The sequence below is a fragment of the Balaenoptera ricei genome, chromosome 11 (assembly GCF_028023285.1).
Source record: "Balaenoptera ricei isolate mBalRic1 chromosome 11, mBalRic1.hap2, whole genome shotgun sequence".
Lineage (NCBI taxonomy): Eukaryota > Metazoa > Chordata > Mammalia > Artiodactyla > Balaenopteridae > Balaenoptera > Balaenoptera ricei.
Window position 1 is genome coordinate 33,170,273 of NC_082649.1, and position 13,374 is coordinate 33,183,646.

General features: G+C 38.4%; 1 protein-coding gene across 5 annotated transcripts in view; it reads right to left on the reverse strand.

Annotated features, from left to right (window-relative positions):
* The window catches only part of UBR2 (ubiquitin protein ligase E3 component n-recognin 2), a 114,991-nt gene that overhangs the window by 5,072 nt on the left and 96,545 nt on the right, over nucleotides 1–13,374 (reverse strand). For all 5 annotated transcript variants that reach the window (XM_059938679.1, XM_059938681.1, XM_059938677.1 and 2 more), the window contains 5 exons: nucleotides 12,398–12,528; nucleotides 4,600–4,708; nucleotides 2,307–2,363; nucleotides 1,916–1,993; nucleotides 999–1,169 (listed from right to left, as the gene is read on the reverse strand). In XM_059938679.1, coding sequence (XP_059794662.1) covers nucleotides 999–1,169; nucleotides 1,916–1,993; nucleotides 2,307–2,363; nucleotides 4,600–4,708; nucleotides 12,398–12,528 — 546 coding nt within the window. The remainder of the gene's footprint in view (nucleotides 1–998; nucleotides 1,170–1,915; nucleotides 1,994–2,306; nucleotides 2,364–4,599; nucleotides 4,709–12,397; nucleotides 12,529–13,374) is intronic.

Below are 13,374 nucleotides of genomic sequence, written 5' to 3' on the forward strand. Positions count from 1 at the left end.
AGGCCCACGACTCTTCCCCTTGTGCTCTCTACTGCAGTAGCAGCAGCCTCCTTGCTGTTTCTTTTCTTTTTTTATTTTTCTTTATTTATTTTTTGGCCATGCCGTGTGGCTTGTGGGATCTTAGTTCCCCGACCAAGGAATTTAACCTGCACCCTCAGCAGTGAAAGCATGGAGTCCTAACCACTGGACTGCCAGGGAATTCCTTTTTTTTTTTTAAATAAATATTATTGAGGGATAATTTTTTTTAAAAGACCTATCCATTTTTACAGGACAGTTCGATGAATTTTGTCCTTGCTCTTTCTTGAACACAGCAGGCACACTCCCCAGCAATTCTGCACTTGCTGCTCCCTGCCTAGAATGTTCTCCCCACTTCTTTAGGTCTTTATTCAAGTCACCTTCCCAGGGAACCTTCCCTGGTTCCCTATCTAAAATTCAACTCTCCAGCTGCCATTTCATATTCCCCTCCCTAGTTTATTCTTTCTCTTCTGCATGGATCGCTTTCTAAATTCTTATTTTATTTTCTGTCTCCCTCATTAGAAACTGAGCTCCATAAAGGCAGAGATTTTCGTATGCTTTGTTGACTACTGCATTCTCAATATCCATTACACAGTCACTGATAAGTATTTGCTGTACGTTGTCAAATATACAGAACTACATACATCAGCCTGTGATATGTATGAATCCAACCATGAGGATACAACAAAAGGAGTAATTCTGACTGTGCTTGGGTAGAAAACCAAAGACAGCTAGAAGTTTCACACTAGAATGAGGCACAAAGAAAGAACAGAATTGTCATGGGGATGGAAATGATAATGAAAGAACAGCACAGAGTTAGCATGAGCCAAATATAAGATGTGTGGAGATAAGGTTCCCCATTTTCCTCAAATGAATAAAAGAGTGGCCTCAAATCTCTGCAATGTAGTAGTTTCTTGTTCCACCCCTCAACAGATGTCTACTGTGACAGATCCAAAGCTAGAAAGCTCCTTCCAGGGCCTTACCTCAGGAAGATGCCCACCCCAGAACCACAGGAGTAGGTGTGGGCGGTGCAAGCTCCCACGTCCTCCCCTTCCAACTCCGTCTGACAGCAGTAGCTCTGGGAGCACAGCAGAGTTCCACATACAAGGCACAGAGTTGGGGCTCTGCTCTTGTCACCACCTGATTTGGGGCACCTCCATGAAATAAAAAAGCACAAGTCAAGGCTCTAAAAGACTGGCTAAAGAGCTGAGGCTGGTAAAATTGCCCTGGAAAAAAATTCTGCAATACCAAGTAGAGCTGAAGACGCATACAGACTATGGACCAGGCAAATTTATTTCTAGAATAGGTAACATCTCACATACACACCAACACCAGGTACTGGAAACACTCAATCAACAAGTGGGGAAAAGAGAAATAAAACTATCAATAGGAGGAAAAAAATATGTAAATTAAAAAATTAAAAAAAAATTACTGCTACTGTCATATAATGAAGTACTACACAATAGTGAAAACTGATGAATTAAAAATTATATGTGTCAAATGTATAAATAAATCTTACAAACAATGCTGAGTGAAAAAAGCTATAGGATAATGTACAATGCTATTCTAAAGCTTAAAATAATAATAATATATGCAAAATAATAATAACTGCTTAGGAATATAACCGTTTGTAGTTAATGTGTTATTTAAAGTGCAAATTGTTTAGATAACCTCTAATGAATCAAACTTGTCCCTCATCACCCCCTTTCTCATATCTTATTCTGAAACATGGAATCATGCTTTTTACAAGTTTGGTAGTACAAGTTAGGTGGTACTACTGATGTTATGATTTACCTACCCAAACAAAAGAGAACAATGACAAAATCCTTCAAATTCTGTGTAGAGAAGTTGAGTGTTTCCAGTGGTAGGAAGTGCTCAATAAGCTAATATAAAAACTTACGAGAAATTAGATGCTTGATTAATGAGGCTGCTGTAATCCTCTGGAAGGTCTATTAATTTGTTAGATTCTCTTGGATAGCTAAAACAAAACAAAAACCACACAAAAAACCCAGTTAATATGAGGACATATTGTAACAATGACAGGGAAACTCTTAACTTAGTCAAAATAAATAAAGGAAGACAATCTGAGTGACTGGGCACTACCACAGCAGCAAAAAGCCACAGTAAGAACTTTAAAATGCACGCTTAAATAACACAGGGCCTTAGGGTTCACATTTTTACTTGAAGAACTCAGGATGAATTATCAGGACAACAGACTGTACTGTACACTTATATCCTGCTTCCTTCCTACTTCTTGCCTCCAACCAAGTCTTTGACAATCTTCAGCTTACCTTATAGCGTCTCTTTCACCTTCCAGGTATCTCTTAACTTCAATGTTATGACACCAACTTTAATGTAAATGGAGAAAAAAAAAATTTTTACTTTTGAAGGGCTAGAACTAAAAAATTTTCTTCTCTAAATCCAGTAAGAGAGAAACAGTCTTCTTGGCTTATTATATTTATCTCTTCATAAAAAGCTTAGAGGAATACCACATATTTTGCCTACCATATCTTAAAATCAGAAGAATATGACCTTTGATTTTCTAAAAGCAACAATGTTTAACATATTAAAATTTGCTATTACCCCCACTAATGGGACACTCTGAAAAACCAGTCTGGGGTATTCCCTGGTGGTCCAATGGTTAGGACTCTGTGCTCTCATTGCCAAGGGCACAGGTTCAATCCCTGGTCAGGGAACTAAGATCCCGCAAGCCACGCAGTATGGCCAAAAAAACCAAACCAAAACCAAAACCAAAACAGTCTGAATCAATGAGAAGCTCTTATAATCTAGAGCTAGAACACTCATATAAAATAAAAATTTTAAAATTGTGGTAAAATACACAGAACATAAAATTTACTATTTTAACCATTTTTAAGTGTACAGTTCTGTGGCATTAAGTATATTGAAGTTGTTGGGCAATCATCACCACCTCTGTCTCCAGAACTTTTTCAGCTTTCTCAAATGAAATTCTGTGCTTGTTAAACACTAACCCATTCCTCCCCCCACCCCCAGCCCCTGGCAACCACCATTCTATTTTCTATCTCTATGAATTTCACTATTCTAGGTACCTCATATAAATAGAAACGTAATGTTTGTTCTTTTGTGACTGGCTTATTTCACTTAGCCTGCCTTCAAGTTTCATCCACATTGTAGCATGTGTCAGAATTTCCTACCCTTTTAAGGCTGAATAATACTCCACTGAATGTATATAACATATTTGGTTTATACATTCATTGGTTTATGGACATTTGGGTTGTTTCCACCTCTTGGCTATTGTGAATAATGCTGCTATGAACATGCGTGTACAAAATTCTCTGAGTTCCTGCTTTCAATTCTTTTGCAATATACACCTAGAAGTGAAACTACTGGATCATAGGGTAATTCTGTTTAACTTTTTGAGGAATCACCATACTGTTTTCCAGAGCAGCTGTACCATTTTCTATTCCTACCGGCAGTGTACATGGATTCCAGTTTCTTGACATCCTCACCAACATGTGTTATTAATATCTGCCTCTTTCATTACAGCAGTTCTAATGGGTATGAAGTGGTATCTCACTGTGATTTTTATTTGCATTTCCCTGATGACTAGTGATGTTCAGTATTTTTTCATGTGCTTATTGACCATTTGTATATCTTCTTTGGAGAAGTCCTTTGCTCATTTTATAATGGGTTGTTTGCTTTTTTGTTGCTGAGATGTAGGAAATCTAGATATATATATTCTGGCTATTACTCCCTTATCAGATAAATGATGTGCAAATATTTTCTCCCATTCTGTGGGTAAATCAGCCAAATTTTATTCTTAACTTAGTCACTAACTTGACATGATTAACGGGTCAATTTCTCTAGACTTCAGTTTTCTCAAATATAAAGTGAGGACAGGGGGTCCCTGGTGGCGCAGTGGTTAAGAATCTGCCTGCCAATGCAGGTGACACAGGTTCGAGCCCTGGTCTGGGAAGATCCCACATGCCACGGAGCAACTAAGCCCGTGTACCACAACTACTGAGCCTGCACTCTAGAGCCCGTGAGCCACAACTACTGAAGCCCTTGTGCCACAACTACTGAAGCCTGCGCGCCTAGAGCCTGTGCTCTGAAACAAGAGAAGCCACCACAATTAGAAGCCCATGCACCGCAATGAAGAGTAGCCCCCGCTCACCGCAACTAGAGAGAGCTCGCACACAGCAATGAAGACCCAAAGCAGCAATCAATCAATCAATCAATAAAATAAAATAAAAAAATAAAAATAAAGTGAGGATATTAGACTAGATAACCCTTAAGGCTTCTTTCAGTTTCAAAAATCTACGGAACACAGTACTTAACAAGTAAGTTAATATGAGGAAATAAACATTTCCACCACTACTCTCCTTCCAGGCAAATCTGCTTATGCTATTCAGTAGGCCTGGCAAAAATCTTACCATAAAGGTAAATCCTTAACTAAGAAGGCCTAATAAATCACATGGATTGAATTCTGCCAGGCTAACTGAGAATTCTGTAAAATATGTGATAAACTGAAGTTTCTTTCCATATATATATATATATATATATATATATATTCCAATATAGAGAAGAAAAGTGTATAATCGTTACCTTTCAATCAGTAACTTCATTATCTCCTTATTTTCTTGAAAAAGGCAAATGAAGTTGTTTGGCAGGGAAAGATAGTTACATAAATGTTCAAAATGGCTTGTTCCAGAAGCTGCAAATAGAGAAGAAAACAGTTTTGCATATAACAACTAAGAGTAGATCCTATAGGGCAGTAAGCAACAGCAGAGCTTAAAATAAAAAAGGCACGAGATGAAAGAGTTCAATTTTGCTAGGTACATAACCTGTAAGAAGTAAATAAGATAGCACATGGAAGGGATCCACAGAAAATGACATAACTGAAAGTGGAGTCAGGCGACTCTTTTACCAAACTGGTCACAATTTCTTGATGTTTCAGTTTTACCATCTGCAAAATGGGGTACCTGTGTGATATACTTCGTGGGGTTATTTGTGAACATTAAATGACAAAAATAACATATGGGTAGCTCTGGAAAAGTATAAGGCAGTATAGAGACATAAGATGATTTCATCACTGAGAGATGGAGTTAAACACTAACTTAATCATCACTGAAAATGATTAGGAAGGGTAAATTATTCTCTCAATGGTGCCTGGACAACTAGCTAAATTGAGATGCTATTCAACAAACTTTTAGAGAGCAGCATAACATGCAGGCACCCCATGACATGTGCCAGGCACTATGAGGTACAGTAAACTTTAAGTCTACCTTTACACTACTTTTATGAAATGAATTGAAACAAAACACAAAAAACAACTGTGAAACAGCAAATTAATTCCTACATTAAAATCAGATTTATGGGGCTTCCCTGGTGGCGCAGTGGTTGAGAATCTGCCTGCCAATGCAGGGGACACGGGTTCGAGCCCTGGTCTGGGAAGATCCCACATGCCACGGAGCAACTAGGCCCGTGAGCCACAGCTACTGAGCCTGCGCGTCTGGAGCCTGTGCTCCGCGACAAGAGGGGCCGCGACAGTGAAAGGCCAGCGCACCGCGATGAAGAGTGGCCCCCGCTTGCCACACTAGAGAAAGCCCTCGCGTAGAAACGAAGACCCAGCACAGCCAAAAAAATAAATAAATAAATAAATAAGTCAGTCAGGAGCTCTTAAAAAAAAAAAGTAAAATAAAAATACAGATATATATAAAAAAAATCAGGGGACTTCCCTGGTGGCGCAGTGGTTGAGAATCCACCTGCCAATGCAGGCGACACAGGTTCGAACCCTGGTTTGGGAGGACCCCACATGCCGTGCAGCAACTAGGCCCATGTGCCACAACTACTGAGCCTGTGCTCTAGAGCCCGTGAGCCATAACTACTGAGCCTGTGTGCCACAACTACTGAGGCCCGCACACCTAGAGGCCGTGCACCGCAACGAAGAGTAGCCCCTGCTCCCCGCAACTAGGGGAGACCCACGCGCAGCAATGAAGACCCAATGCAGCCAAAATAAATAAATTAATTAAAAAAAAATCAGATTTATGTGTAATTATGGCTATTTTGAACTTCAAGGCCACATGTTTCACATTAAAAAATACTTGAGAGGGGGCAGACAGCAGAAGCAAGAAGAACTACAATCCTACAGCCTGCAGAACGAAAACCACAATCACAAAGTTAGACAAAATGAAAAGGCAGAGGATTATGTCGCAGATGAAGGAACAAGATAAAAACCCCAGAAGAACAACTAAATGAAGTGGAGACTGGCAACCTTCCAGAAAAAGAATTCAGAATAATGATAGTGAAGATGACCCAAGATCTCGGAAAAAGAATGGAGGCAAAGATTGAGAAGATGTAAGAAATGTTTAACAAAGACCTAGAAGAACTAAAGAACAAACAAACAGAGATGAACAATACAATAATTAAAATGAAAAATACACTAGAAGGAATCAATAGCAGAATAACTGAGGCAGAAGACCGGATAAGTGACCTGGAAGACAGAACGGTGGAAATCACTGCCGCAGAACAGAATAAAGAAAAAAAAAGAAAAGAAATGAAGACAGCCTAAGAGACCTCTGGGACAACATTAAATGCACCAACATTTGCATTATAGGGGTCCCAGAAGGAGAAGAGAAAGGACCCAAGAAAATATTTGAAGAGATAATAGCTGAAAACTTCCCTAACATAGGAAAGGAAACAGTCAACAAAGTCCAGGAAGTGCAGAGAGTCCCAGGCAGGATAAACCCAAGGAGGAGCACGCTGAGACACACAGGAATCAAATCGACAAAACTTAAAGACAAAGAAAAAAATCAACAAGGGAAATACGACAAATAACATACAAGGGAACTCCCATAAGGTTATCAGCTGATTTCTCAGCAGAAACTCTGCAAGTCAGAGGGAGTGGCACAATATATTTAAAGTGATGTAAGGGAAGAAACTACAACCAAGAATACTTTACCCAGCAAGGATCTCATTCAGATTTCACAAAGAAATCAAAAGCTTTACAGACAAGCAAAAGCTAAGAGAATTCAGCACTACCAGACCAGCTTTGCAACAAATGCTAAAGGAACTCCTCTAAGCGGGAAAGGGACTAGCAACTTAAAAAATAAAAAACCTTGTAGATACATAGACTGCTGTATCAAAACTGCATGGGAGGGCTTCCCTGGTGGTGCAGTGGTTAAGAATGTGCTTGCCAATGCAGAGGACATGGGTTCGAACCCTGATCCGGGAAGATCCCACATGCTGTGGAGCAACTAAGCCTGTACACCACAACTACTGAGCCTGTGTTCTAGAGCCCGCGAGCCACAACTACTGAGCCCATGTGCCACAACTACCAAAGCCTGCATGCCTAGAGCCCGTGCTCTGCAACAAGAGAAGCCACCACAATGAGAAGCCTGCACACTGCAATGAAGAGTGGCCCCCGCTTGCTGCAACTAGAGAAAGCCTGCACGCAGCAGCGAAGACCCAATGCAGCTGAAAATAAATAAGTAAAACAACAATAACAACAACACAAAAAGTGCATGGGAACAGCAAAACCAAAACCTATGATAGATACACATACAAAAAAGAAAAAGCAACCCAAACACAACACTAAAGATGATCATCAAAACATAAGAGAAGAGAACAAAAGAAGGGAAGAAAAAAGACCTACAAAAACAAACCCAAAACAATTAAGAAAATGGCAATAGGAATACACATATTGATAATTACCTTACATGTAAATGGATTAAATGCACCAATCAAAAGACACAGACTGGCTGAGTGGATACAAAAACAAGACCCATATACATGCTGTCTACAGGAGACCCACCTCAGACCTAGGGACCTATACAGACTGAAAGTGAGATGGAAGAAGGTATTCCACGCAAATGGAAATCAGAAGAAAGCTGGAGTAGCAATACTCATATGAGACAAAATAAACTTTAAAATAAAGACTGTTATAAGAGACAAAGAAGGACACTTCACAATGATCAAGGGATCAATCCAAGACGAAGATGTAACAACTGTAAATATATATGCACCCAACAGAGGAGCACCTCAATATATAAGGCAAATACTAACAGCCATAAAGGTAGAGATCGACAGTAACACAATAATACTGGGAGACTTTAACATCTCATTTTCATCAATGGACAGATCATCCAGACAGAAAATCAATAAAGAAGCACAGGTCTTAAATGACACATTAGACCAGATGGACTTAACTGATATTTATAGAGCATTTCATCTAAAAGCAGCAGAATACACTTTCTTCTCAAGTGCACACAGAACATTCTCCAGGATTGACCACATGCTAGGCCACAAGGCGAGCCTTGGTAAATTTAAGAAAACTGAAATCATATCAAGCATCTTCTGATAACAATGTTATGAGGTTAAAAATAAACTATAAGAAAAAAACTACAAAAAACACAAACACATGGAGGCTAAACAATATGCTACTGAACAACCAATGGATCACTGAAGAAATAAAAGGGGAAATAAAAAAATACCTAGAGACAAATGAAAGCACAACAATCCAAAATCTATGGGATGCAGCAAAAGCAGTCGTAAGAGGGAAGTTTATAGCAATACAATCTTACCTCAGGAAACAAGAAAAATCTCAAATAAACAACCCAAACTTACACTTAAAGCAACTAGAGAAAGAAGAACAAACAAAACCCAAAGTTAGTAGAAGGAAAGAAATCATAAAGATCAGAGCAGAAATAAATGAAATAGAGACAAAGGAAGTAAGAGCAAAGATCAATGAAACTAAAAGCTGGTTCTCTGAAAAGATAAGCAAAACTGATAAACCTTTAGCCAGACTCATCAAGAAAAAAAGGGAGAGGACTCAAATCAATAAAATTCGAAATGAAAAAGGAGAAGTTATAACAGACACCACAGAAATACAAAGGATCATAAGACACTACACGTGGCTATATGCCAATAAAATGGACAACCTGGAAGAAATGGACAAATTCTTAGAAAGGTACAGTCTCCCAAGACTGAACCAGGAAGAAATAGAAAATATGAACAGACCAATCACAAGCACTGAAATTGAAGCTGTGATTAAAAATCTTCTGACAAACAAACGTCCAGGACCTGATGACTTCACAGGAGAATTCTACCAAACATTTAGAGAAGAGCTAACACCTATCCTTCTGAAACTGTTCCAAAAAATTGCAGAGGAAGGAAAACTCCCAAACTCATTCTATGAGGCCACCATCACCTGGATACCAAAACCAGACAAAGATACCACAAAAAAAAAGAAAATTACATGCTGGGACTTCCCTGGTGGCGCAGTGGTTAAGACTCCGCGCTCCCAATGCAGGGGGCCCGGGTTTGATCCCTGGTCAGGGAACTAGATCCCACGTGCATGTTGCAACTGAGAGTTTGCATGCCACAACTAAGAAGCCCGTATGCTGCAACTAAGGAGCTGGTGAGCTGCAACTAAGGAGCCCACCTGCTGCAACTAAGACCTGGCACAACCAAATAAACAAATGTTAAAAAAAAAAAAGAAAAAAAAAGAAAGAAAGTTAGAGGCCAATATCACCGATGAACACAGACACAAAAAGTCTCAACAAAATACTAGCAATCTGAATCCAACAATACATTAAAAGGATCATACACCATGATCAAGTGGGATTTATCCCAGGGTACAAGGATTTTTCAGTATCTGCAAATCAATCAGTGTGATATACCACATAAACAAATTGAAGAATAAAAACCATATGATCATCTCAAAAGATGCAGAAAAAGCTTTTGACAACATTCAGCACCCATTTATGATAAAAGCTCTCCAGAAAGTGGGCACAGAGGGAACATACCTCAACATAATAAAGGCCATATACAACAAACCTATAGCTAACATCATACTCAATGGTGAAAAGCTGAAAGCATTTCCTCTGAGATTAGGAACAAGACAAGGATGTCCACTCTCACCACTTTTATTCAACATAATTTTGGAAGTCCTAGCTATGGCAATCAGAGAAGAAAAAGAAATAAAAGGAATCCAAATTGGAAAAGAAGAAGTAAAACCGTAACTGTTTGCAGATGACATGATACTATATACATAGAAAATCCTAAAGATGCCACCAGAAAACTACTAGAGCTCATCAATGAATTTGGTAAAGTTGCAGGTTACAGAATTAATACACAGAAATCTGTTCCATTTCTATACACTAACTATGAAAGATCAGAAAGAAAATTCAAGAAACAATCCCATTTACCACTGCATCAAAAAGAATGAAATACCTAGGAATAAACCTACCTAAGGAGACAAAAGATCTGTACTCGAAAACTATAAGACACTGATGAAAGAAATCGAAGAAGACACAAACAGATGGAAAGATATACCATGTTTGTGGATTGGAAGAATCAATATTGTCAAAATGACTATACTACCCAAGGCAATCTACGGATTCAATGGAATCCCTATAAAATTATCAATGGCATTTTTCACAGAAGTAGAACAAAAAATCTTAAAATTTGTATGGAGACACAAAAGACCCCAAATAGCCAAAGCAATCTTGAGAAAGAAAAACGGAGCTGGAGGAATCAGGCTCCCTGACTTCAGACTATACTACCTATAGTCATCAAAACAGTATGGTACTGGCACAAAAACAGATATATAGATCAATGTAACAGGATAGAAAGCCCAGAAATAAACCCACACACCTATGGTCAATTAATCTACGACAAAGGAGGCAAGACTACACAACAGTGGAAAGACAGTCTAGTCTCTTCAACAAATGGTGCTGGGAAAACTGGTCAGCTACATGTAAAAAAAATGAAATTAGATGGTTCTTTAACACCATACACAAAATAAGCTCAAAATGGATTAAAGACCTAAATGTGAGAACAGATACTATAAAACCCTGAGAGGAAAACATAGGCTGAACACTCTCTGACATAAATTGCAGCAATATCCTTTTCGATCTGTCTCCCATAATAATGGAAATAAAAACAAAAATAAACAAATGGGACCTAATTAAACTCAAAAGCTTTTGCACAGCAAAGGAAACCATAAACAAAATGAAAAGACAACCCACAGATTGGGAGAAAATATTTGCAAATGATGTGACCAACAAGGGATTAGTCTCCAAAATTTACAAACACCTCATGAGGCTTAATATCATTAAAACGAACAACCCAATCAAAAAATGGGCAGAAGACCATTATATAGACATTTCTCCAAAGAAGACAGATGAGAAGATGTTCAACATCGCTAATTATTAGAGAAATGCAAATCAAAACTACAATGAGATATCACCTCACACCAGTCAAAATGGCTATCATCAAAAAATCCACAAACAATAAATGCTGGAGACAGTGTGGAGAAAAGGGAACCCTCCTACACTGTCGGTGGGAATGTAAATTGGTACAGCCACTATGGAGAACAGTATGGAGGTTCCTTAAAAAACTAAAAATAGAGCTATCATTTGACCCTGCAATCCCACTCCTGGGCATATATCCAGAGAAAAACATGGTCCGAAAGGATACACGCACCCCAATGTTCACTGCAGCACTGTTTACGATAGCCAAGACATGGAAGCAACCTAAATGTCCATCAACAAAGGAATGGATAAAGCAAATGTGGTACATATATACAATGGAATATTGCTCAGCCATTAAATAGAATGAAATAATGACATTTGTAGCAACATGGATGGACCTAGAGATTGCCATACTGAGTGAAGTCAGTCAGAGAAAGAGAAATATCATATGATATCCCTTATATGTGGAATCTAAAAAGAAATGATACAAAGGAACTTATTTACAAAACAGAAAGAGGCTCATAGACTTAGAGAACAAACTTACGGTTACCGGGGGGAAGGGTGGAGGGAAGGGACAGTCAGGGAGTTTGGGATCGACATGTACACACTGCCATAATTAAAATGGATAACCAACAAGGACCTACTGTATAGCACAGGGAACCCTGCTCAATGTTATGTGGCAGCCTAGATGGGAGGGGAGTTTGGATATATGTATATGTATGGCTGAGTTGCTTTGTTGTGCACCTGAAACTATCACAACATTGTTAATCGGCTATATTCCAATATAAGATCAAAAGTTAAAAAAAAAAAAGCAACAAAAAACCACACCTGAATTTGTCACTTTTCACTTTTTAAAATCTGAACAACCCAGTTTATGAATAATGTACAATTGAACAATTTTAACATCTGAAAGCAAAACAAGTACATTTTTGTACATGTACAAAATCAGTACATTTACTGACATCCAAATAAAATCAGATATTTACATAAATATGCATCTAATTCTATAACCTGTACATCACCATAGTCAATTAGCTATGACCTAAACTTTTAATAAGTTTTCATTTTTGCAATGCACTTTAATTCTTAACTTGCTAGAGTGAAAGACTACATACATTTCCTACATTTTGAAAGAAATTAGAAATTACCTTGAATTTCAGGTGGGGAAGGAACTCCATTTAAGTAATGGAAAAACAAAGCAGAACACCTAAGGAAAGGCATGATTCCAGCTCTGACATTCCTCAACAGATGCCAACCAGAGTGCATTTCTTTCAAGGCACTGTGAAAGAGAAAAATGATAACTGGGAAATGTCATTAAAAAATGGTCATTCTAGTTATAGCACAGTGTGAAAACAGACAACTACTATTTGGAATTGATAGCACGTTGGCTTAAAAGGTATGGGTAGCCCTAACTATTACAGGACGTCAGGTATAATTGGTGATATACCCTCCAATGCTGTTATTAAAATTTATAAAAGTTATATAGCTATATAAAGAGAAAATTTGGAAAATAAAAATACTATCCACTATTCTATAACCTTATATCAGCAGGTATTACTTCGGCAAACTATTTTCAAACTAATGTGTCTTAACACAGTTGTACTTGTAACATATAAAATTTAAAATTAACATGATTTTCAGATCATAAACCATAATTTTATTGGAATTTTAATATTCTGGATACCATCAATCATAACCTACACTAAATTACTTCCCTGTAAGCAAACTCTTAGATTGCTTTAAATTCTTTGCTAATATAAATAATATCAGTGTACATCTTTATGCCTATAGGTTTTTCTATATGTTGGATTATTCTGCTAGTGTGGATTCTCAGAAATGGGATAACTTAGTCATAGAACAAACAGTATGGTTCTTGACATATACTGTTAGAAAGCCAAGTGAAGGGACTTATCTGGTGGCTCAGTGGTTAAGAATCTGCCTGCCAATGCAGGGGACACGGGTTCAAGCCCTGGTCTGGGAAGATCCCACATGCCACGGAGCAACTAGGCCCATGCACCACAGCTACTGAGCCTGTGCTCTAGAGCCCGCAAGCCACAACTACTGAGCTGGCACGCCACAACTATTGAAGCCCACATGCCCTAGAGCCCGTGCGCTGCAACTACTG